Genomic DNA, 16,420 nt, shown 5'->3' on the forward strand with positions numbered 1-16,420 from the left:
ACCTAAAAATTAAGGCTAGAAAAAAGAAGGGAAAAATTTGACTAGTCTTGAGACCTTGACTCAGGTTGCAGTTGAGTTGAGAACATGTAAAAGTGTAAGTGTTGATGAGATTATAAAGGTTGGAATGTTTGAGCTGATTTTGTATAGAGAGGTTGCATCAACCTTGCCTGAATATGTTTTAAAATGTCTGACTGGGAATGCTCCCCTGGTCCAAGGTTATAAGACCAAGACCTATTGATAAAAATCTTAGTGATGACTGTGTTTAAAGGTATAAGAAGTGATGAAAACTGCATGAAATTTTGTAGGAAAAAAACTGATGTTATTTCTATTACAGAACTGGTTAACAAAAATAGTAATTTAAATGATGGCTAATTTTATCTGAAGTCTTATGAAGTCTTGTAGGCAATCTAAATAACTATTGGGAATAAGTAACTAAATAGTTGTGAAAAAGATGAACGTTGGATGAACTTTATACAATAATTATGTGTTATGGTGGTTACAGCTTCCAAACTCTTTCTGGTAACTTAAAACTTTAGAGTTTTGCTAAATTTTATGATGGAAATTCTCTGAGTATCATCATTTCCAAATAAAATAAGATATTAGACATTGATTGCTAAATGTACATTTGTCTACTTTTGGCTTTTCATTACAGGAAAACTAAAAGGTGTTTTAGGTCTATTGGTAAACATGTGTTTTATTAAAAGATTGTACTATAAAGTAACATATTTCTAGAAGTTATGAAGTGTTCATAAATTTTCCAATCCACAAAATGCTAATGTAAAAAAGTTTATAACTGCTTACTTAGTTTTTACTTAGAAGTCAAAGTCTATAAGGGTTAAAATTTCTAATTAATATATGTGATTGAAGCTACTAAAAAATTAAGAAAAATATGTCTGTGTACAAAATAAGTAAGATGTATAAAGAAGGAACAAAGAATAAAAATGTTTTGTTTGGTCGATTAAAAAAGATAAATTTGTCCTCAAGTACTAGAAGGGAAAAGAAAGACATGGGACAATTTCTGAATGTAAAAAAGAAGTTATAAGTTTGTGAAAGAGGAATTCTGGAAAAAGAGTTTTTACATGGTCAAGTTGGCTAAGATTAAAATAAATTTAATTAAGTAAATGAGTTTTAATATCAAAAATAAGCTGGTACAAAATTATAATTTGGTCTTATTTCTCTTAAAAGGATAATTTTCTTAAACTTGATAAAGAGGGTACAAAAGATTTTCTTTACCTTTGAGTAAGTCTACCTAAAAGACAAAAAATCTATGTTTTGTTAAAATAATTTCCTGTGTTCAAAAGACTGAGGTCTCTATTAAGGCTTTTTAGACTGTTAATGCTATGTTTGCTTTGACTGTTTATATTTTTGACAAGCTCCCCCAAAATTCATATCGTAAAGTCTTTTTTTACTTTTTTCTTTGATAATTTTCAAAGGGCCCTGGAACTTCTCAAAGGAATTTGCTCTCTTCCTATAAGGAGAAAGATACTAAACTTATTAGGCTGATTCAGTATGTTAAATTACATGGAAAAGATTGTCAGACAAGTGATGAAAAGTCTGCTTAGGTGCTATTATGTGGGTAAATGTTATTGATATGGGTGTTTTAAAATTGTACAACATTACTGAAATGCTGATCTGTCCTGATTATCAGTCATAATTCTCGTTATTATTATTTTAAAATGTTGTATGTCACAAAATTAACCAAATTTCTCTGTCAATTGCCATTTTGAGGTCTTGTTCTTTACAGACTTATTTCTTTGCTCTAATGCTTTTGCAAAATGTTTCAACTTCAGAAAAATTCATAGAAAGGACTCTGACATTTACACTGAAGTACAGGCTTCTGATAAACTTTCTGATCATAAAACTGAACTTGATAAGAAATTACAGAAATCTGTTAGAGAGACTGATAACTTCGTGAAGCTGCTAACAAAAAGATTGGGATCAAGAATGGATTATACAGGACTGAATGAACTGATTATAATTTTTATGATTTTTCATTTGAAGTATTGCTGAATTTTTAATGTTTTGTTTTTTCAGATTTAAGGAAAACTTTTTCTCTTTTCTCCTGAGCTAGCTATGACTTATAGCAATTTGGTAAATAATACTTTTGTAAGTAAAATTAAAATGTTTATCTTTTTCTCTCTATCTGATCCCTCGAATTTGGAAACTCTTAGTGAGTATTGTTGTTTTCATGGCAATATAGTTATTTGCATAAGTTCAATAAGAATCTGTTCTCCTTGTAACAGGACACAATTGGAAACACTGGTTATATTACCAAGGTTATGACTGGAACATCATATTTGTGATATAACCATACAGCTTTTGAGGAATAAAGATTGGACTTTATGGAATAAAGCCACATGGAAATATTGGCCTGGTACCTTGTGTTCCAAGCAGCACTTACCAGGATAAGTAAAGAATGTCACTTATCTGGCAGGTACAAGGAACCTTGAAATATTTTGGGGAAACCTCAGAATAGAGGAATTCACCCAAATTTATAGGTATTGCAGGCAAAGTCTGATGACAAAATCCTTGGCTTGGCTTTCCTGGCCTCGAGAGGCCTTTGAAGTTCAATGTGAGATTCCTTATAAAAAGTTCCAGCAAAGCAGATTTAAAAGAGCCTATGTGATCAATTGCTATTCTTGCTGTACTTATGTTAATAATTGGGCCAACTCTATCTTAATAAAAATGAGGGTAATTTTAGAGAGAAAAAAATTATATTTCAGTAAAAACTATAAAACTATAGTATACATTTGCAGATATTAGATAATTGTCTTTTGAAGTTTTTATTTTTTATATCTGTTGACTAGACTGGATCCTGATTTCTTCCAGTCTCCTGAAATATCTGGCTACAGATCTCCAAACTAACGTTTTTGATTTTTTCCATCATTTTCATTTGGAATCACTGAGAACTGAACCTGCCCTTTTTCCTGAAGCCTTACAAACTGAAGCTGATGGACTTGATACCATAATATAGGCGTAACCTTGAGAGCCCACCTGCATCACCACCTTCCAAAAGGAACTCAATTGAACTGATCTATCATCAGGACTATGAAATGTGTTCAGTGAGATGAAACAATCTACCAACTCAGCTTCTGGACTATGAAACTTCTTTAAGTTTCAAAAAGACTGTGAAACTTTTAGTTTCAAAGGCGGGACTGTGGGAGATCAAGATGTGGCCACCCTAAAATATATCTCTTTACCTTGATTGTTTTCTCTGAAGGACATTTGACCTCCTGCAGTACCTACTGGGCAAAGATGGCACAGACTGTTTAACTTAGTACGGGGAGCTTACTACGCCTTAAATGGCTCCAATCCTGAAATGACTAAAGCATGCTGGCTATGCCTAGCGGTCAGCCCCCCCTTCTTATGAAGGAATTGCCACCATGGGGGTCTATAATAACACCACGGACCACACAACTTGTCTTTGGGGCAAAGAAGGGCGGATAACCCTAATGGATGTATCGGGGACCGGTTCAGGACTATGCTTAAGAAAAATTCCCCCGGGCTACCAGGCTCTATGTAATAAGACTGAAGTCAGCCTTCCGACCACTCCTGGTTATTTTTTGATACCAGGGCCCAATAGGTGATGGGCTTGCTCCACAGGCCTGACCCCCTGCATCTCAACTAGCGTATTCAATTCGTCACAAGATTTTTGCGTGCTTGTGCAGTTGGTGCCTAGAATTTATTATCTTACTGCCAATAGTTTCGAGGATGAATTTGACCAGAGATCCAGATTATGGAAAAGAGAACCAGTATCCCTCACCCTGTCTGTACTCCTGGGACTGGGAGTTGCCGCGGGCGTAGGGACTGGCACTACGGCCTTAGTCACAGGAGAAAGGGGATTAACTGCCTTGAGCAATGCTATAGATGAAGACCTCAGGACTTTAGAACAGTCCATCTCTAAATTAGAGGAGTCCCTCACCTCCCTGTCTGAAGTAGTGCTCCAGAATAGAAAAAGATTAGACATGAGGCAGCAAAGCAGGGAGGCACAACAAAGCTGGTTTAAATCCTGGTTCACTAAGTCCCCCTGGATGACGACCTTACTATCCTCCCTAGCAGGACCCTTGCTGATTCTTTGTCTACTTTTAGTTTTCGGACCGTGTGTTTTCAATAGAATTACTGCTTTCATAAGAAAAAGGGTCAATGCAGTGCATGCTATGATGCTCCAACGCCATTACCAAGCTCTCCCACGCAATGAGCCACTAATAGTAGACACCGAAAACTAAGTTCTAAGATTAGAACTAGGGACAAAAGAAGAAGTGGGGAATGAAGGAAGTAAATTATATTAAAAATTTAAAAGTTACTACCTTAGAGACAGGCACCTCCATGCCCTAAGGATTCCTGGTATAGGAGGGAACGTTTATCAATCCTGACTGACTCTATTCATGAAAGACCCACCCTAAACTGTTCGGGGAAGAATTGAGAACAAGAGAGTGCTCCAGAGGGATAAGTTTGGGAGGGTCGGGGTGGAGGGGGTCCAGATGGGGACGCGTGTGTGTAACCTGATAATCGCTTCGCGCCATAGCAATTCGCGCCATAAAATGTAACTGTTTAAATGTTTTAAATTAGCCAATCATGTAAGACCACGCCAACCTTTTCCCGCTTTGTGCTTCCAAACCCTATATAAGAAATTGCCCTTTAAGGTCCGGGGTCGACTCCTCTGTCTCCTGCGAGAGACACGTGTCGGCCCGGAGCTCCGCTTAATAAAACTCTTACCTCTTGCGTTTGCATCAAGCTCGGTCTTCTGTGTCTGTGGGTCCGCGCCTTCCCGAGGGTGGAGTTGGGGTTCCCTTTTTGGGATCCTACAATGTTAGCTCAGAGCCGGTCTTCCTCAGAAAAAAAGAGGAGGATTAGCACGGATGTTAGCTCAGGGCTGATCTTCCTCACAAAAAAAAAAAAAAATGAAAAGACAACCCACCAACTGGGAGAAAATATTTGCAAATCATATAGCTGACAAGGGGTTAATCTCCAAAGTATATAAACAACACAAACAATCCAACAACAAAAAAACAGATAATCGAATCTAAAAATGGGCAGAGGATATGAACAGACATTTTTCCAAAGAAGATATACAGAAGGCCAGACACATGAAAAGATGTATAACGTCACTAATTATTAGGGATATTCAAATCAAAACTACAATGAGAGATCACCTTACACCTATCAGAATGGCTATAATTCCCAAGACAAAAAAATAACAAATGTTGGAGAGGATAAGGAGAAAAGGGCACCCTCACACACTGCTGGTGGGGATGCAAACTGGTGCAGCCACCAGGGAAAACAGTATGGAGATTTCTCAAAAAATTAAAAATAGAAATACCATGCCTTTCAGCTATCCGACTACTGGGTATTTATCCAGAGAAATTGAAATCAACAATTCAAAGAGATTTATGCACCCCTGTGTTCACTGCGGCATTATTCACAATAGCCAAGACATGGAAGCAACCCAAGTGCCCTGCTACAGATGAATGGATAAAGAAGATGTGCTATGTATTATATACAATGGAGTACTACTCAGCCAGAAAAAAAAGACAAGATCATCCTGTTTGCAACAACCTGGATGGACCTTGAGGGTATGATGTTAAACGAAATAAGCCAGACAAAGACAAATATGCATGATTTCACTCATATGTAGTAGATAAACATACACAGGGATAAAGAGAACAGATTAGTGGTTACCAGAGGGGATGCGGGCTGGGGGTTGAGTGAAAGAGTTAAAGGGGCACATATGCATGGTGATGGATAAAATTTAGACTACTTGTGGTGAGCACGATGCAGTCTATACAAAAATTCACAAATAATAATGAACACCCGAAATTACACAATGTTAACACGCTTTAGAATTTCAATAAAATAATGAAAAAAAAATAATTCATTCTTTTTTATGGTTGAATAGTATTCTACTGTGGGGATAGACCACACTTTGTGTATCCGTTCACCAGTAGATGGACATTTGGGTTGTTTTCCATTTTTGTCTACTATAAATTGGTTGTTATCAACATGTGTGTACAAGTCTGTGTATAGACATACGGGTTTATTTCCCTTGGATGGATTCCTAGGGGAGGAATGGCTGGGTAGACGTATGTAATAACTAAAGACGCATCCAAGCTATTTTTCACCAGCACTCGATGAGAGTTTCAGTGAATTGACATCTTCAACAACACCTGCTATAGTCAGTCTTTTTAATTTTAGCCATTCTCAAGTATGGTGGAATCTCAGGATGACTGTCACTTACATTTCCCCAATGACTCATGTTGTGAAGGAGAAGGCAAGCCACACACAGACTGGGAGAAAACATCTGCAAAACATATCCCTACAAAAGGACATGTATTTATAATATATAAAGAGCTCTTACAACCCAATAGTAAGAAGACAAGCAACACGTCATGCCTTACCAGGAGACAGCAGATGAGGCCTGTGATGAGCACCAGGATTCCCGCCAAGCAGATGAGGATGAGAGCCCAGACGGGGTGGTCTGCGGAGACAAGTGCTGGGATGAGCCACCTCCTGTCATTGCCCCAGGGCTCCTGCTGACCCCACTGTGCCTCAACCATCCTTGACAAGGGTTGGCCAACTTTCCTCATCATCCAAGACCCTGTGCGCATGGTTCTCTTCGATGAGGCACAGCATCAAGATACTCGCCCCCTACCGTGGGCTGGGGCTTCCTGCAGGTTTACCAGGCTTCTCAGTCAAGGTGTCATCTCTGTTGGGAGAATATTCTGGAAGTGAATGAAATGGAGAATGCATGTGAGTGTGTTTCACTCTTTTTAATAAAACTTTTTAGACACAGAAAAATAAAGGGAGAGTCTCATAAACATCCATCATCTAATTTAACCATGTATATTCCATCCAATTAAAACAATATTTCATCAATGTATAAATTATTAACACTTGCCACCCTTGATTCATCCCATGTTTTCAATGAAATATTAAAGTCAAGTAGACATCATCATGTTTCACCCCATTTTAGTTTCCATCTCTAAAAAGTGAGCACACTTTGCTACAAAATCCAAGACCATTATCACAGAACAAAAGTTTCATAAGTTAAACCAAATTCATACCTCTGGGCACAGAGGACTGAATTTGAGCTGGACTTTCTTAGGACGGCTTGGGGGAGAATGGGTCATCACAGTTGGCAAGCCTATGGGATCTCTCTAAATTTGTAAATTCCCACTCAAAAGTGTTCTTCCGTGCCTAGAAACACATTCATCCCCTTCTCCTTTATCTATTTGCTTAATATTCATTTTCTAGGATTAACCTACAATGTAATATCCTGCAGGAAGTCTTCTCTGATTTCCACCTGCAAGTATGAGTTTGTTCACATCAAATAATTGATAATTTTCAATTCTCTATTCTTGTTATTGCCAGCTACAACATAAACTCCAGGAGAGTAGGAAACGCAGCACTCAATGGGCATGGGAGAAGGGGTGCAGGTCCCCCCCTACTTGTACCTCTACCCAGACAACCTCTTAGAGGAGTGCTGTCTGATATGGAGCAGCAACAAGTCTCTTTTTGAGTTAAAATTAATTTTAGTTAAACAAAATAAAAATTCTAGTACCTCAGTAACATTAAAAATCAGTAACAATAAAGACCAGTCACAATACCATCCTTCAAGCACTCAACAGCCACATGCAGCTATGCACTGGACAGCACAGATAGAACATTCCACCACTGCAGAAAGTTCTAGCGCATTGGTGCTCATCTAGAGCGGGACTTGGCAAACTATAGCCTGTGGACCAGGAACCACAACCACCCCCAAACCTGTAAGTCTGCTTCACAAACAGCTGGAGGCCCTCACTGACCATCTGGCCCAGTGGCTCTCAGTGCAGAGATAAGGAAACAAAAGTCCAGAAAGGGGAGGTGACTAGCTTGAGGTCACAGAGCTGTCTAGGAGAAGGTGAGGGCCTCCAATACTACACTGGTGTCCTTTTCTCTCTCTCAGTGGTGGGTAAAGACTGGGGGACTATGCCACCTCCTGCCAGCCTGAGAAAGTTCAATGTTCTCTCAGACCCAGGCCTCCAGAGTCCCTAGAAAGGCCTCACTTTCTTCCCCAAAGACCAGGGAGCCTTACCATCCCCAAGGACATTCTTTCCGTCCAGGGTAAAGTTCTGCAGCTGGGTACCATTCTGGTCAGCCGCAGGAATTCCTCATAGATGGCAACTCTGTCCAGTCTCTGTGCCAAGGCGGCAAGGTACACAGGGAGTCCACTCCAGTGTGGTTACTGTGGGGGACAGACATGGAAGGACACAAAGGATGATCAAGGGTGTCTGGAATTCTACCCTGATTCTAGATTCCCTGCTTCTGGGTCCTGTCCAAGAGAACTTTCTGCAATAATGTCAACATTTGTCTGCATTACTAAATACACTCATTATTAGCCCCATGTTGTTATTGAGCACTTAAAATGTGGCTAGTGTGTGTGAGCGAGGAACTGAATTTCTCATGTAATTTCATTTCAAGTAATTAATTTATAAACAAATAACTACAGGGAGAACATTTTTCAAACTTTGGAGTAAGGACTTCTGCAAATGCATAAAAACAATGATAACACTGGTAAAAATGGTCGAAATCATCTTTTCAGAAGTCTAGAAATTAATCAAAGGCTTGTAAGAATCTGAGGAGGGTTTAGTGAAGACACAGGGTGGAATCTTGATAAACGGAGCAAACTTTGTGGCACTATAACTTTCACTATTCCCATCTTGCTCTCACAATATCCTCCATAACTTTGAAAATCATCAGTCACAGAACCATGGTAGCTGAGACAACCAGCAGCCCAGCAGCCATAATGGGTCTGGAGCTCTGAAAAGACCCATCCCCACCGAACTGTCACTAGCTGACCTACTTGGCAGCTCCCCGAAAAAGCCCCATGTTCAGGGCTTGTCGTTACTTGAGTCAGAGCTTGCCCAGGGTGGAAAGTCTGTCCCCAAGTCACTTGCTAAAAACAATAAGCACTAATTGTTTTCTATTGTAGTTGCCTGAGGGAGTGATACCAGGAGAGGCAGGCAAGAGGTGAGCCAACAACTTAAAAGAAAAATTGGGGGAATGAGATGTCCACAGGGGGCTTTGAAAAGCTCCAGTGTATTTGTGGGCCTCTAGAAGGCCACAAGGGCTCAGGAATGTGGCACGCCCAGGACAGACTTGAGAACGTCTGAATCTCTAGTTGGAGGGGTGGCTTAATATCTGAAAACTTGATTATGTAATACAGCATATTAATAGAATAAGGGGCAAAACCACGTAATCTCGACCATATATATAGAAAAGAATTTCACAAAATGCAACGCCCTTCATGCCTAAAAAAGAAAACACTCAACAAATTAGGAATAGAAAGAAACTTTCTCAACCTATAAATAGCATCGATGAAAAACCCACGGCTAACACCATATTCAACGGTGAAAGACTGAAAATTCCCCCCTAAGACCAGGGACAAGACAATGATGTCTTCCCTCATCTCATATGTTAATCACAGGTACTAGAGGTTCTGATGAGGGCAATTAGGCAAGAAAAAGGAATAAAAGAAACCCAGATTGGAAGGGAAGAGGTAAAACTATTTGTTTTGCACAGGAGAAGATATTGTATACAGAAAAACCTAAAAAATACACCCGCCCCCCCCACACAATATGTGAATCGTATCCCAACAGGTGTATAAATAATTTAAATTGCCCCATGTGGTTAGTGGCTCCACTATTGGAGAGCACAGTTAGACTGCTGATATTTGTTGAAAGTCTCCAGAAGAGGAGGAGGAGGAGGATGCTGGAGGTTGGTGGCCCCAAATGTTAATGCTTTTCTCAACCCCCAAAAACCTATGGAAGGAGATGGTAGGATTAGCTGACAGGGATGTGGGGGAGAATGGGCACCATGTCAGTGACTTCCAGATCAAGGATGTGTCACGGGAGCTCAGAGCCATCAGCCACCAGCTCAGCCAATGCTTCCAATCTCCTCAACCTACATCAAGTCGGTGACCAGGCAGGAGAGGAATATGTCTCACAGCTGGCCGCCTCTGTAGAGCTTGGTGACCTAGAACAAACGCGAGGGAGAGTGGGTGAGATTGAGGTCTCCTGGGGATGCAGGGGGCCACTGGAGCCAGTGAAAGATCACAGATCTTGGGGCAAGGGAGACCTGACTTCAAATCCTGGCTCTGCCCCTAACTCATTGTGTGATCTTAGGCACAACACTCCCCTTTCTAAGCTTCAGTTTACCCATGTGAGAAATGGGGAAGGCAGCTAGGACATCACCTCTGGAAACGGAGAGAACCCAGACACGCAGGGAAAGTGGAGGATTGAAACAATCATGTAACAGACGTAAGTCAGGCGGAGGAATGAGGGTGCCCTCAGGGCAAGGAGAGACGGGAGAGGGGAGACCCCACCTGGTCCTGGGTGTCCCTCAGCAGGGCGGTGTACTCCGAGGATGTGGGCTCTGGGTTGCTGAGGTTCCAGCTGATGTGGAAATGTAGCTGGTGCTCTCTCTGGATGGATAAACTCCAGGGTGCAGAGCCTGGAGCCACCGAGAGGAAGAGCAGACAGGTGGAGACTCTCCGCTCCCAGCACAGAGGCATGGTGGCCCACGGGGTCAGGATGGTAGGTGCAGACGGCGTCCACACTGCTGGCTTCCCCATCCTTTCCAGGCCTGGGGAGAGAGGGACGTGGGGACTCTAGAGAGAGGTCCTGAAACCTCTGGGGTGGGGGCCAGAACAGGAAGGAGGAAATGGGAGGATGGGGGGAGACAGAGAGGGGTGGTGACAAAAGTGGCCATTAGGGGCAAATGCTCAGGGGAGGGTCTCGCCTGAGGGAGACCAGTCTGCAACTCAAGGAGAAGAGGCCCAGGCTGCTCTTCTTGAACAAGGACCCAGCTGGGGAGGAAGGAGGAGGAGGAGGAGCAGGAGGGACAGGGGTTGGGGGAGGGGCTGGGTGGGATTTAACCCACCAGGAGCTGCTGGGACCAGGGTCTCCCCAGGCTCTGCAGGACCCTCTCAGTGGAGTTGAACGTGGCTGAGCCGTTGCTCCTGTCTGATGAATACCGGAGGGTGGAGATGGTGAAGGTGACTGTGAGGGTCTTCAGGTTGTGTCCCAAAGCTGCAAGACAAGAGGGAGAGCGATGGCCATCACTGAGAGCTGGCCTGAGACCACACCAGAGTCCTGCACTCATTATCATCTGTCGTCTTCTCTCCCAGTGGCACCACCACCCACCCGTGTGGTCACCCAAGTCAGAACCAGCACATCTGCTCAGCTCCTCCTCCCTCCCAGTAACACCAATTCCAGTTGCGCACTGGTCCTCACATACACTCCCTCTCTCCATCCCTGTCCCAGCTCAGGTCTCAACTTCCTTCACCTGGACCAACACCCCAGCAGGCTCACTGGATGCTCTGTCTAAAGGATGTTCTACATGGACTACTTTCTGAAATGAATACCTCACTAGGGCCACCACTGCTCTAGTACCACCCATGGCTCCCTATGGCCTTCAGTGTTTAGTTCAACCTTCTTGACCCGGCACTCAAGCCTCTACTCAATCTGGCTCCTGCTGACCTTTCAGTCTCATTTTATCCATCTACTGCAGGTTAAACGTTTTGCTTCACACAACCCAAATTTATTTCAATTCTCCCCATAGGGCATGTTGTTTCTGGCCGGAGCCTTTGATCACGGAATCCTCTCTGCCAGGAAAACCCTTCATCCTCTAGTTGCCAGGGTCCCTCCTACTTATTCTTAAAGACTCCATTCTGGTGAAACTTTCTCTAGCAAGCTCTTCCCCTCCAAATTATGCCAGGCGCCTCTCCCCGAAACATCCCACATTGTACTATAATGGTGTGTTAATTTCACAAGATTAGGGGCTCTCTGAGGGCTGGCCTTAGACTGAATCGTCGGTATAATCTTTGTGATCAGCATGATTGCCCTAAAACCAAAATTTCACACCCTGGCTTCCCAGCTCCTGGATCACAACTGGCTGGTGGAGGAGTGGGGCTGGAGAGCTTCTCTTGGGAAGGAAAACGGGCCCACAGATACCTGTGGTGGCTTCTGGGGGCACAGGTGATGATGAAGTATGCAGGGACGTGGTGTCTGGCTCAGGAGCTGTGGCGAGGGCTGTCATCAGGGAGGGCCAGAGTGGGAGGAGCCCCCAGGCTCACCCGGGCTCCAGCAGTGGCTTTCCCAGGACCACCATTCACAGGTGAAGCATAAATGAGAGTGAGGGGACGGATGACTGTGTGAGTAGAGGGATGAGCAAGCCTGGATGAGAGGAGCCCAAGAGAGAGAGATATGTGAACAAGAGAGACTGAACTCGGAGGAGAGACAGATGGACGGGCAGAAAACTGGACAGACGGATGGGATACGTGGAAAAGGAGGACCAAGGGCAGGGCTTCAGGAGAATTAAAGTGAAAACCACGTGGGGTCAGAATGTGGTGGAGAAGACGTCTGTGTCTAAGGCTTTCTCACACTGGGCTGGGACTCTCCACCAGAACCCGGGAGGGAGAGAAGGGATGAATTAGGGCCCTTCCAGGTGCTTCCCTCACCAAGGGCAGCGGGTGAAGGAGAACAAGTGCTCCCCAACCCCAAATGTGGACGGGACCCAAGAGATCAGGACCAGGAATACTCACTGGTGGTAGCTGGGGCCACGGCTCCATAGGTGTAATCTGTGGAGAGAAGGTGAGAGGAGCTGAGCAAGAGTTGGGGTGAACATAAAGGATTAAGGGAGAGGGAGGATGTAGGGAGCTTTGTGGGGAAAGCAGAGGGGAAAGCAGAGGGGAAGAGGGGAGTGGTGTTCAGGGGGGAGGCAACGAGATGGAAGGTGGCTGGACCCAGTGATCACACAGTGATGAGAAGACTGATCCCAGACCAGGAGCATAGAGAGATGGATCATAGCTCACTTTAGAGCAACGGAGGCAACACAGAACTCTGACTGGGAGAGAGAGTGTGGCTGTAGCCCAGCCCCTCACCACTGACGTAGAGGCTGTCCCCGTCCAGGGTGAGGGAGCCCAGGTGGGTGACGCCCTGGGTCTCATGGCTCGGCTCCCAGTAGAGTCGCTCTCTGTCCAGCCCGGGACCTGCGGGGGTCAGAGTGGAAGGTGCAGATGATGTCCACCCCAGTGGCTGCCCCACCCTTCTCAAGCCTGGGGGAGGGGAGGGAGAACCTGGGGACATGGAATACTGAGCAGGGGTCCTTCTGGGTGTGTAAAGCGAGAGAGGGGAAGGGAGGAGGCTGAGGGAGAGGCTGAAGGGGCTGCTCTGATGTCTGGAGGGGCTCTCCTCGGTGTCTCCCATGTGAGACAACCCCCTCACAAGTAAGGCCTGACTTCCTTTAGGATGTGGAGGCGGGCCTGTGAGTGACAAAGAGGGGTGAACACACAGACCTGGGTGAAGGGGCGCCTGCAGGTCTGCACGGACAGCAGCGAGGAGAACAGTCAGTGCCCTGTGCCATCTGACACATGCAGGCAAGAAAGTACCGTTACCTTCTCTCAGTTCTACACTCCAAGGTCTTTTCTTTCTACTTCTTTCCTGCTCCACAGCCATCACCCAGGCCTATGGAACAATCACCTTATTCCTCATCTTATTCCCAGCACCTCCCATCTCGCCTCTTAAGTCTACATTCTTAACCATGAAGTCCATCTGAACCCACGTGCTTAGACCAAACGCTAATCACATCCTCCTTCTACTCGCATCTCTCCAAAGTCTTCCCACTGGTCTTAGAACAGAGTCCCAAGTCACCCCTGATCTGGCCCTGCCTGTCCCCGCTCGCCGGTGTGGCTCACACCCCTCCCCCTGTGTTGACTCAGCTCAGCCATCCCTCTTCTCAGTTCATGGACACACCAGGCTCTCTGCTTCAGGGGTGTCCTCATGCGGGTCCCTCTGTCTGAAACGCTCTCTTGAACACACTCCCACACCCTCACTCCAGTCTAACCCTCCAACTAGCTAAATCCAGTCCCATCTCTAGCTCTCAAGCTAAATATCAGTCCTTCTCAAGAGGGCTTCCCTGTCCCCTCAGGTTGAGTCACCTTGTGCCAAACTCCCACATCACTCTCATCATTAACTGTCTAAAATCCAAATTCCCAAATACAATATAAATTCCACGGAGGTGGGACAAGGTCTCTCTGGTTCTCCAGGTCCCCATGCATGTGGCCCAGGGCCTGGCTCATCAGATGAGGAACCATCCCGGTTTGTCTAGGACTGCCCTGGTTTGAACACTAAACGTCCTGTGTCCTGGAAAACCCCTCTGTCCTGAGTAAACAAGGATGGTGGGTCACCATAAATTATAAACTGAAAGACTATCTATTGCATGACAAGCACACATTCCCCTCAAGAACATCACAGGAAAGCTAGAATGAAAAAGGCACACACACATACACACACAATTAGTAGAGGCCAACAACTAAATACAAAATTACTTAACAAGATTCTCTGCAACGTGAATCACCAGACCATTATTTCAGAAAAGTTTCAAGAAACAAAGTTAATTCCCTTTAGAAGGCAAGGTGGTGAGGACAGTCTTTTTAGAGACTACTGCCCTGCTCTGCAATCTACAGTGTTGCTTAGTACTCCTCCAAATGATTTGAAATGTCATAAAGAAAAAAATGCTCAAAATAAATCTGGCTACTGGCAAATTCAATGTTAAATTTGTTATTAATACAAACAAGTTCCAATCATCTTTTTCCCTGAATGCTCCTATATTTCAAATTTTTGTAGAGGATTTATAGGACTTTAGAAGTCAAGTTGAATGGGTCTAAGGAATGTTGCTGAGTATCCCTGCTAATATTTAATGGGATGTCTTCTAATACTACATACACACGCAAAACATTTCTGTATTTATATTATATATAAATCCTGACTTTTGAGTATTATGCAATGCAAGTAAATCTATATTTTCTACTCTAATACACATTTGCAGTTATTTACACTTGTTTTATGTGTTCTTATTTGCATATAACTGTACTCACTGAAATATTTACCACACAGAACCACACACAGCTTACCATCTTTCACTTGAATATAATTCATCAAACATCAATAATTTTTCTCAAGATACCCTCACTCTCAGGGGCCATGTGGTGACAACCTGAGCCCAGGAAAGCCCACTAGCAGGTCTTCTGCACAGCGGAGGCTGCCGGAACCTGTTGGTACGAGGTCCACAGGGTACTCACCTGGTCACACAGAAATCCATGGATCAGCGAGGACAGGTGGACTCTGAGCCTGCTTTCACCTCAAACTTGAGCTCCACGGATGCTTTTCGTGTCTGAGGGGGGAAAAAAAAGCGCAAACAAGCTTTTGAGGCCTTTTATAGGGTGTTGGATGGAAAGGCCACCCCATTCACTTTTCTTTTTTGTATTTGCTGATTTAACTGTAACTGTTGGCTGAGACTGGATTTTCCCGATTCCTATCCAGTCACCTGCTCCCCAAGATGGGAGGAAGTAGCTTTGTGCTGTGTGCACTTGTGTCGCTCAACTCTCTTGGCTGGACAGAGACTTTTTGGTGACTCTGGACCCTTTAAACAAGCTTGTCTTTTAGGGACCCTGTAAGTGACTCGCTGACTTGTCAACAATTCCCACACTTCATTCAGGGCTGGGGAGATTTTCAGGCCCTGGAGCAGGTCTCCCAACCTCGGCACCACTGACATTTGGGGCCGGATGATTCTCTGTCGGGCCGTCCTGGGCCCTGGAGGACGCTGAGCAGCATCCCTGCCTCCCCCTCTAGATGCCAGGAGCGCCCACATTAGTAACAACCCAAACACCGCCTCCAGACGCGGATAAGCCCCCTGGGGACAAAATCACACGGAGGACGGTGACGGGGACTCTGAGGAGGGGCCGGCGGCGCCCGGAGCCAGGAGGAACAGCAGCCTCGGGAGCTCTGAGCGAACAGCCCAGGGGAAACGGGGCTGCGGGGGGACGGAGGGACGCCTGGCCCTGACGGGGCTGCCCGTGGCCCAGGCCCCTCCCTGGACGGCGACTGGAGCCGGGATCGCCCGCCACTCACCACACCCTGCCCCTTCGGCCAAACGTCCAAGGGAATCCCGTCCGCGCGTAGAAGACTGGACACACCGCGCAGACCGCCCGCTCCATCCACGGCGCCGCCCGCGCTTCCGCTTCCGGTCTCGGGCGGGCGTTCGGGGAGGACGGACGTTTGGGGAGGACGGACGTTTGGGGGCTCCGGGTTGATGCGGCGGGCGGGGCGGGGCCGCGCACCCCAGCCTCGGGGGAGGTCTCCAGTTTCTAGAGTTAATGAGAGCCCCGTCCGCGGGCTGGGTCAGCACCAGGGACAGGGACCAGGTCTAGGGGCGGGGCTGTGGGTGGAAACCATTTAAAGAGGCGGGGCTGTGGGCGGGGACAAGGGTGCGGGTGGGGCAAGGGGCGGGGACCAGGCTGTGGGCGCAGCCAGGCCAGAGCGTTGTGGGCGGAGACCAGTTCCAGGGGCGGGAAGAGGCGGGGGTGGGGCTGGAATAAGTCAGG

At 45.3% G+C, this 16,420-nt stretch overlaps 1 protein-coding gene across 20 annotated transcripts in view; it reads right to left on the reverse strand.

The window, feature by feature from the left end:
- Positions 1 to 15,802, reverse strand: part of LOC147917172 (mucin-16-like) — a 66,920-nt gene extending 51,118 nt beyond the window's left edge. For 4 of the 20 annotated variants that reach the window (XR_015551863.1, XR_015551865.1, XR_015551866.1 and 1 more), the window contains exons 1-8: positions 15,119 to 15,795; positions 12,920 to 13,027; positions 12,581 to 12,616; positions 11,991 to 12,212; positions 10,918 to 11,066; positions 10,361 to 10,620; positions 8,072 to 8,221; positions 6,396 to 6,719 (exon numbers count right to left, since the gene is read on the reverse strand). Coding sequence is in view for 1 of the 20 variants with exons in the window: in XM_087429171.1 (XP_087285297.1) it covers positions 10,799 to 10,843; positions 10,918 to 11,066; positions 11,991 to 12,075 (279 nt within the window). In the remaining 19 variants the exon portion in view is untranslated. Of the gene's footprint in view, positions 1 to 3,179; positions 4,827 to 6,235; positions 6,314 to 6,395; positions 6,720 to 8,071; positions 8,222 to 9,943; positions 10,012 to 10,360; positions 10,621 to 10,640; positions 10,844 to 10,917; positions 11,067 to 11,990; positions 12,213 to 12,580; positions 12,617 to 12,850; positions 13,094 to 15,118 lie in introns of those variants that run through there. The other 16 variants (XR_015551856.1, XR_015551859.1, XR_015551857.1 and 13 more) reach the window with 15 other exon arrangements.
- Between the last annotated feature and the right edge of the window lie 618 nt (positions 15,803 to 16,420).

The sequence above is a fragment of the Ceratotherium simum genome, chromosome 4 (assembly GCF_057802395.1).
Source record: "Ceratotherium simum simum isolate JZ-2026a chromosome 4, ASM5780239v1, whole genome shotgun sequence".
NCBI classification, from domain to species: Eukaryota; Metazoa; Chordata; class Mammalia; order Perissodactyla; family Rhinocerotidae; genus Ceratotherium; species Ceratotherium simum.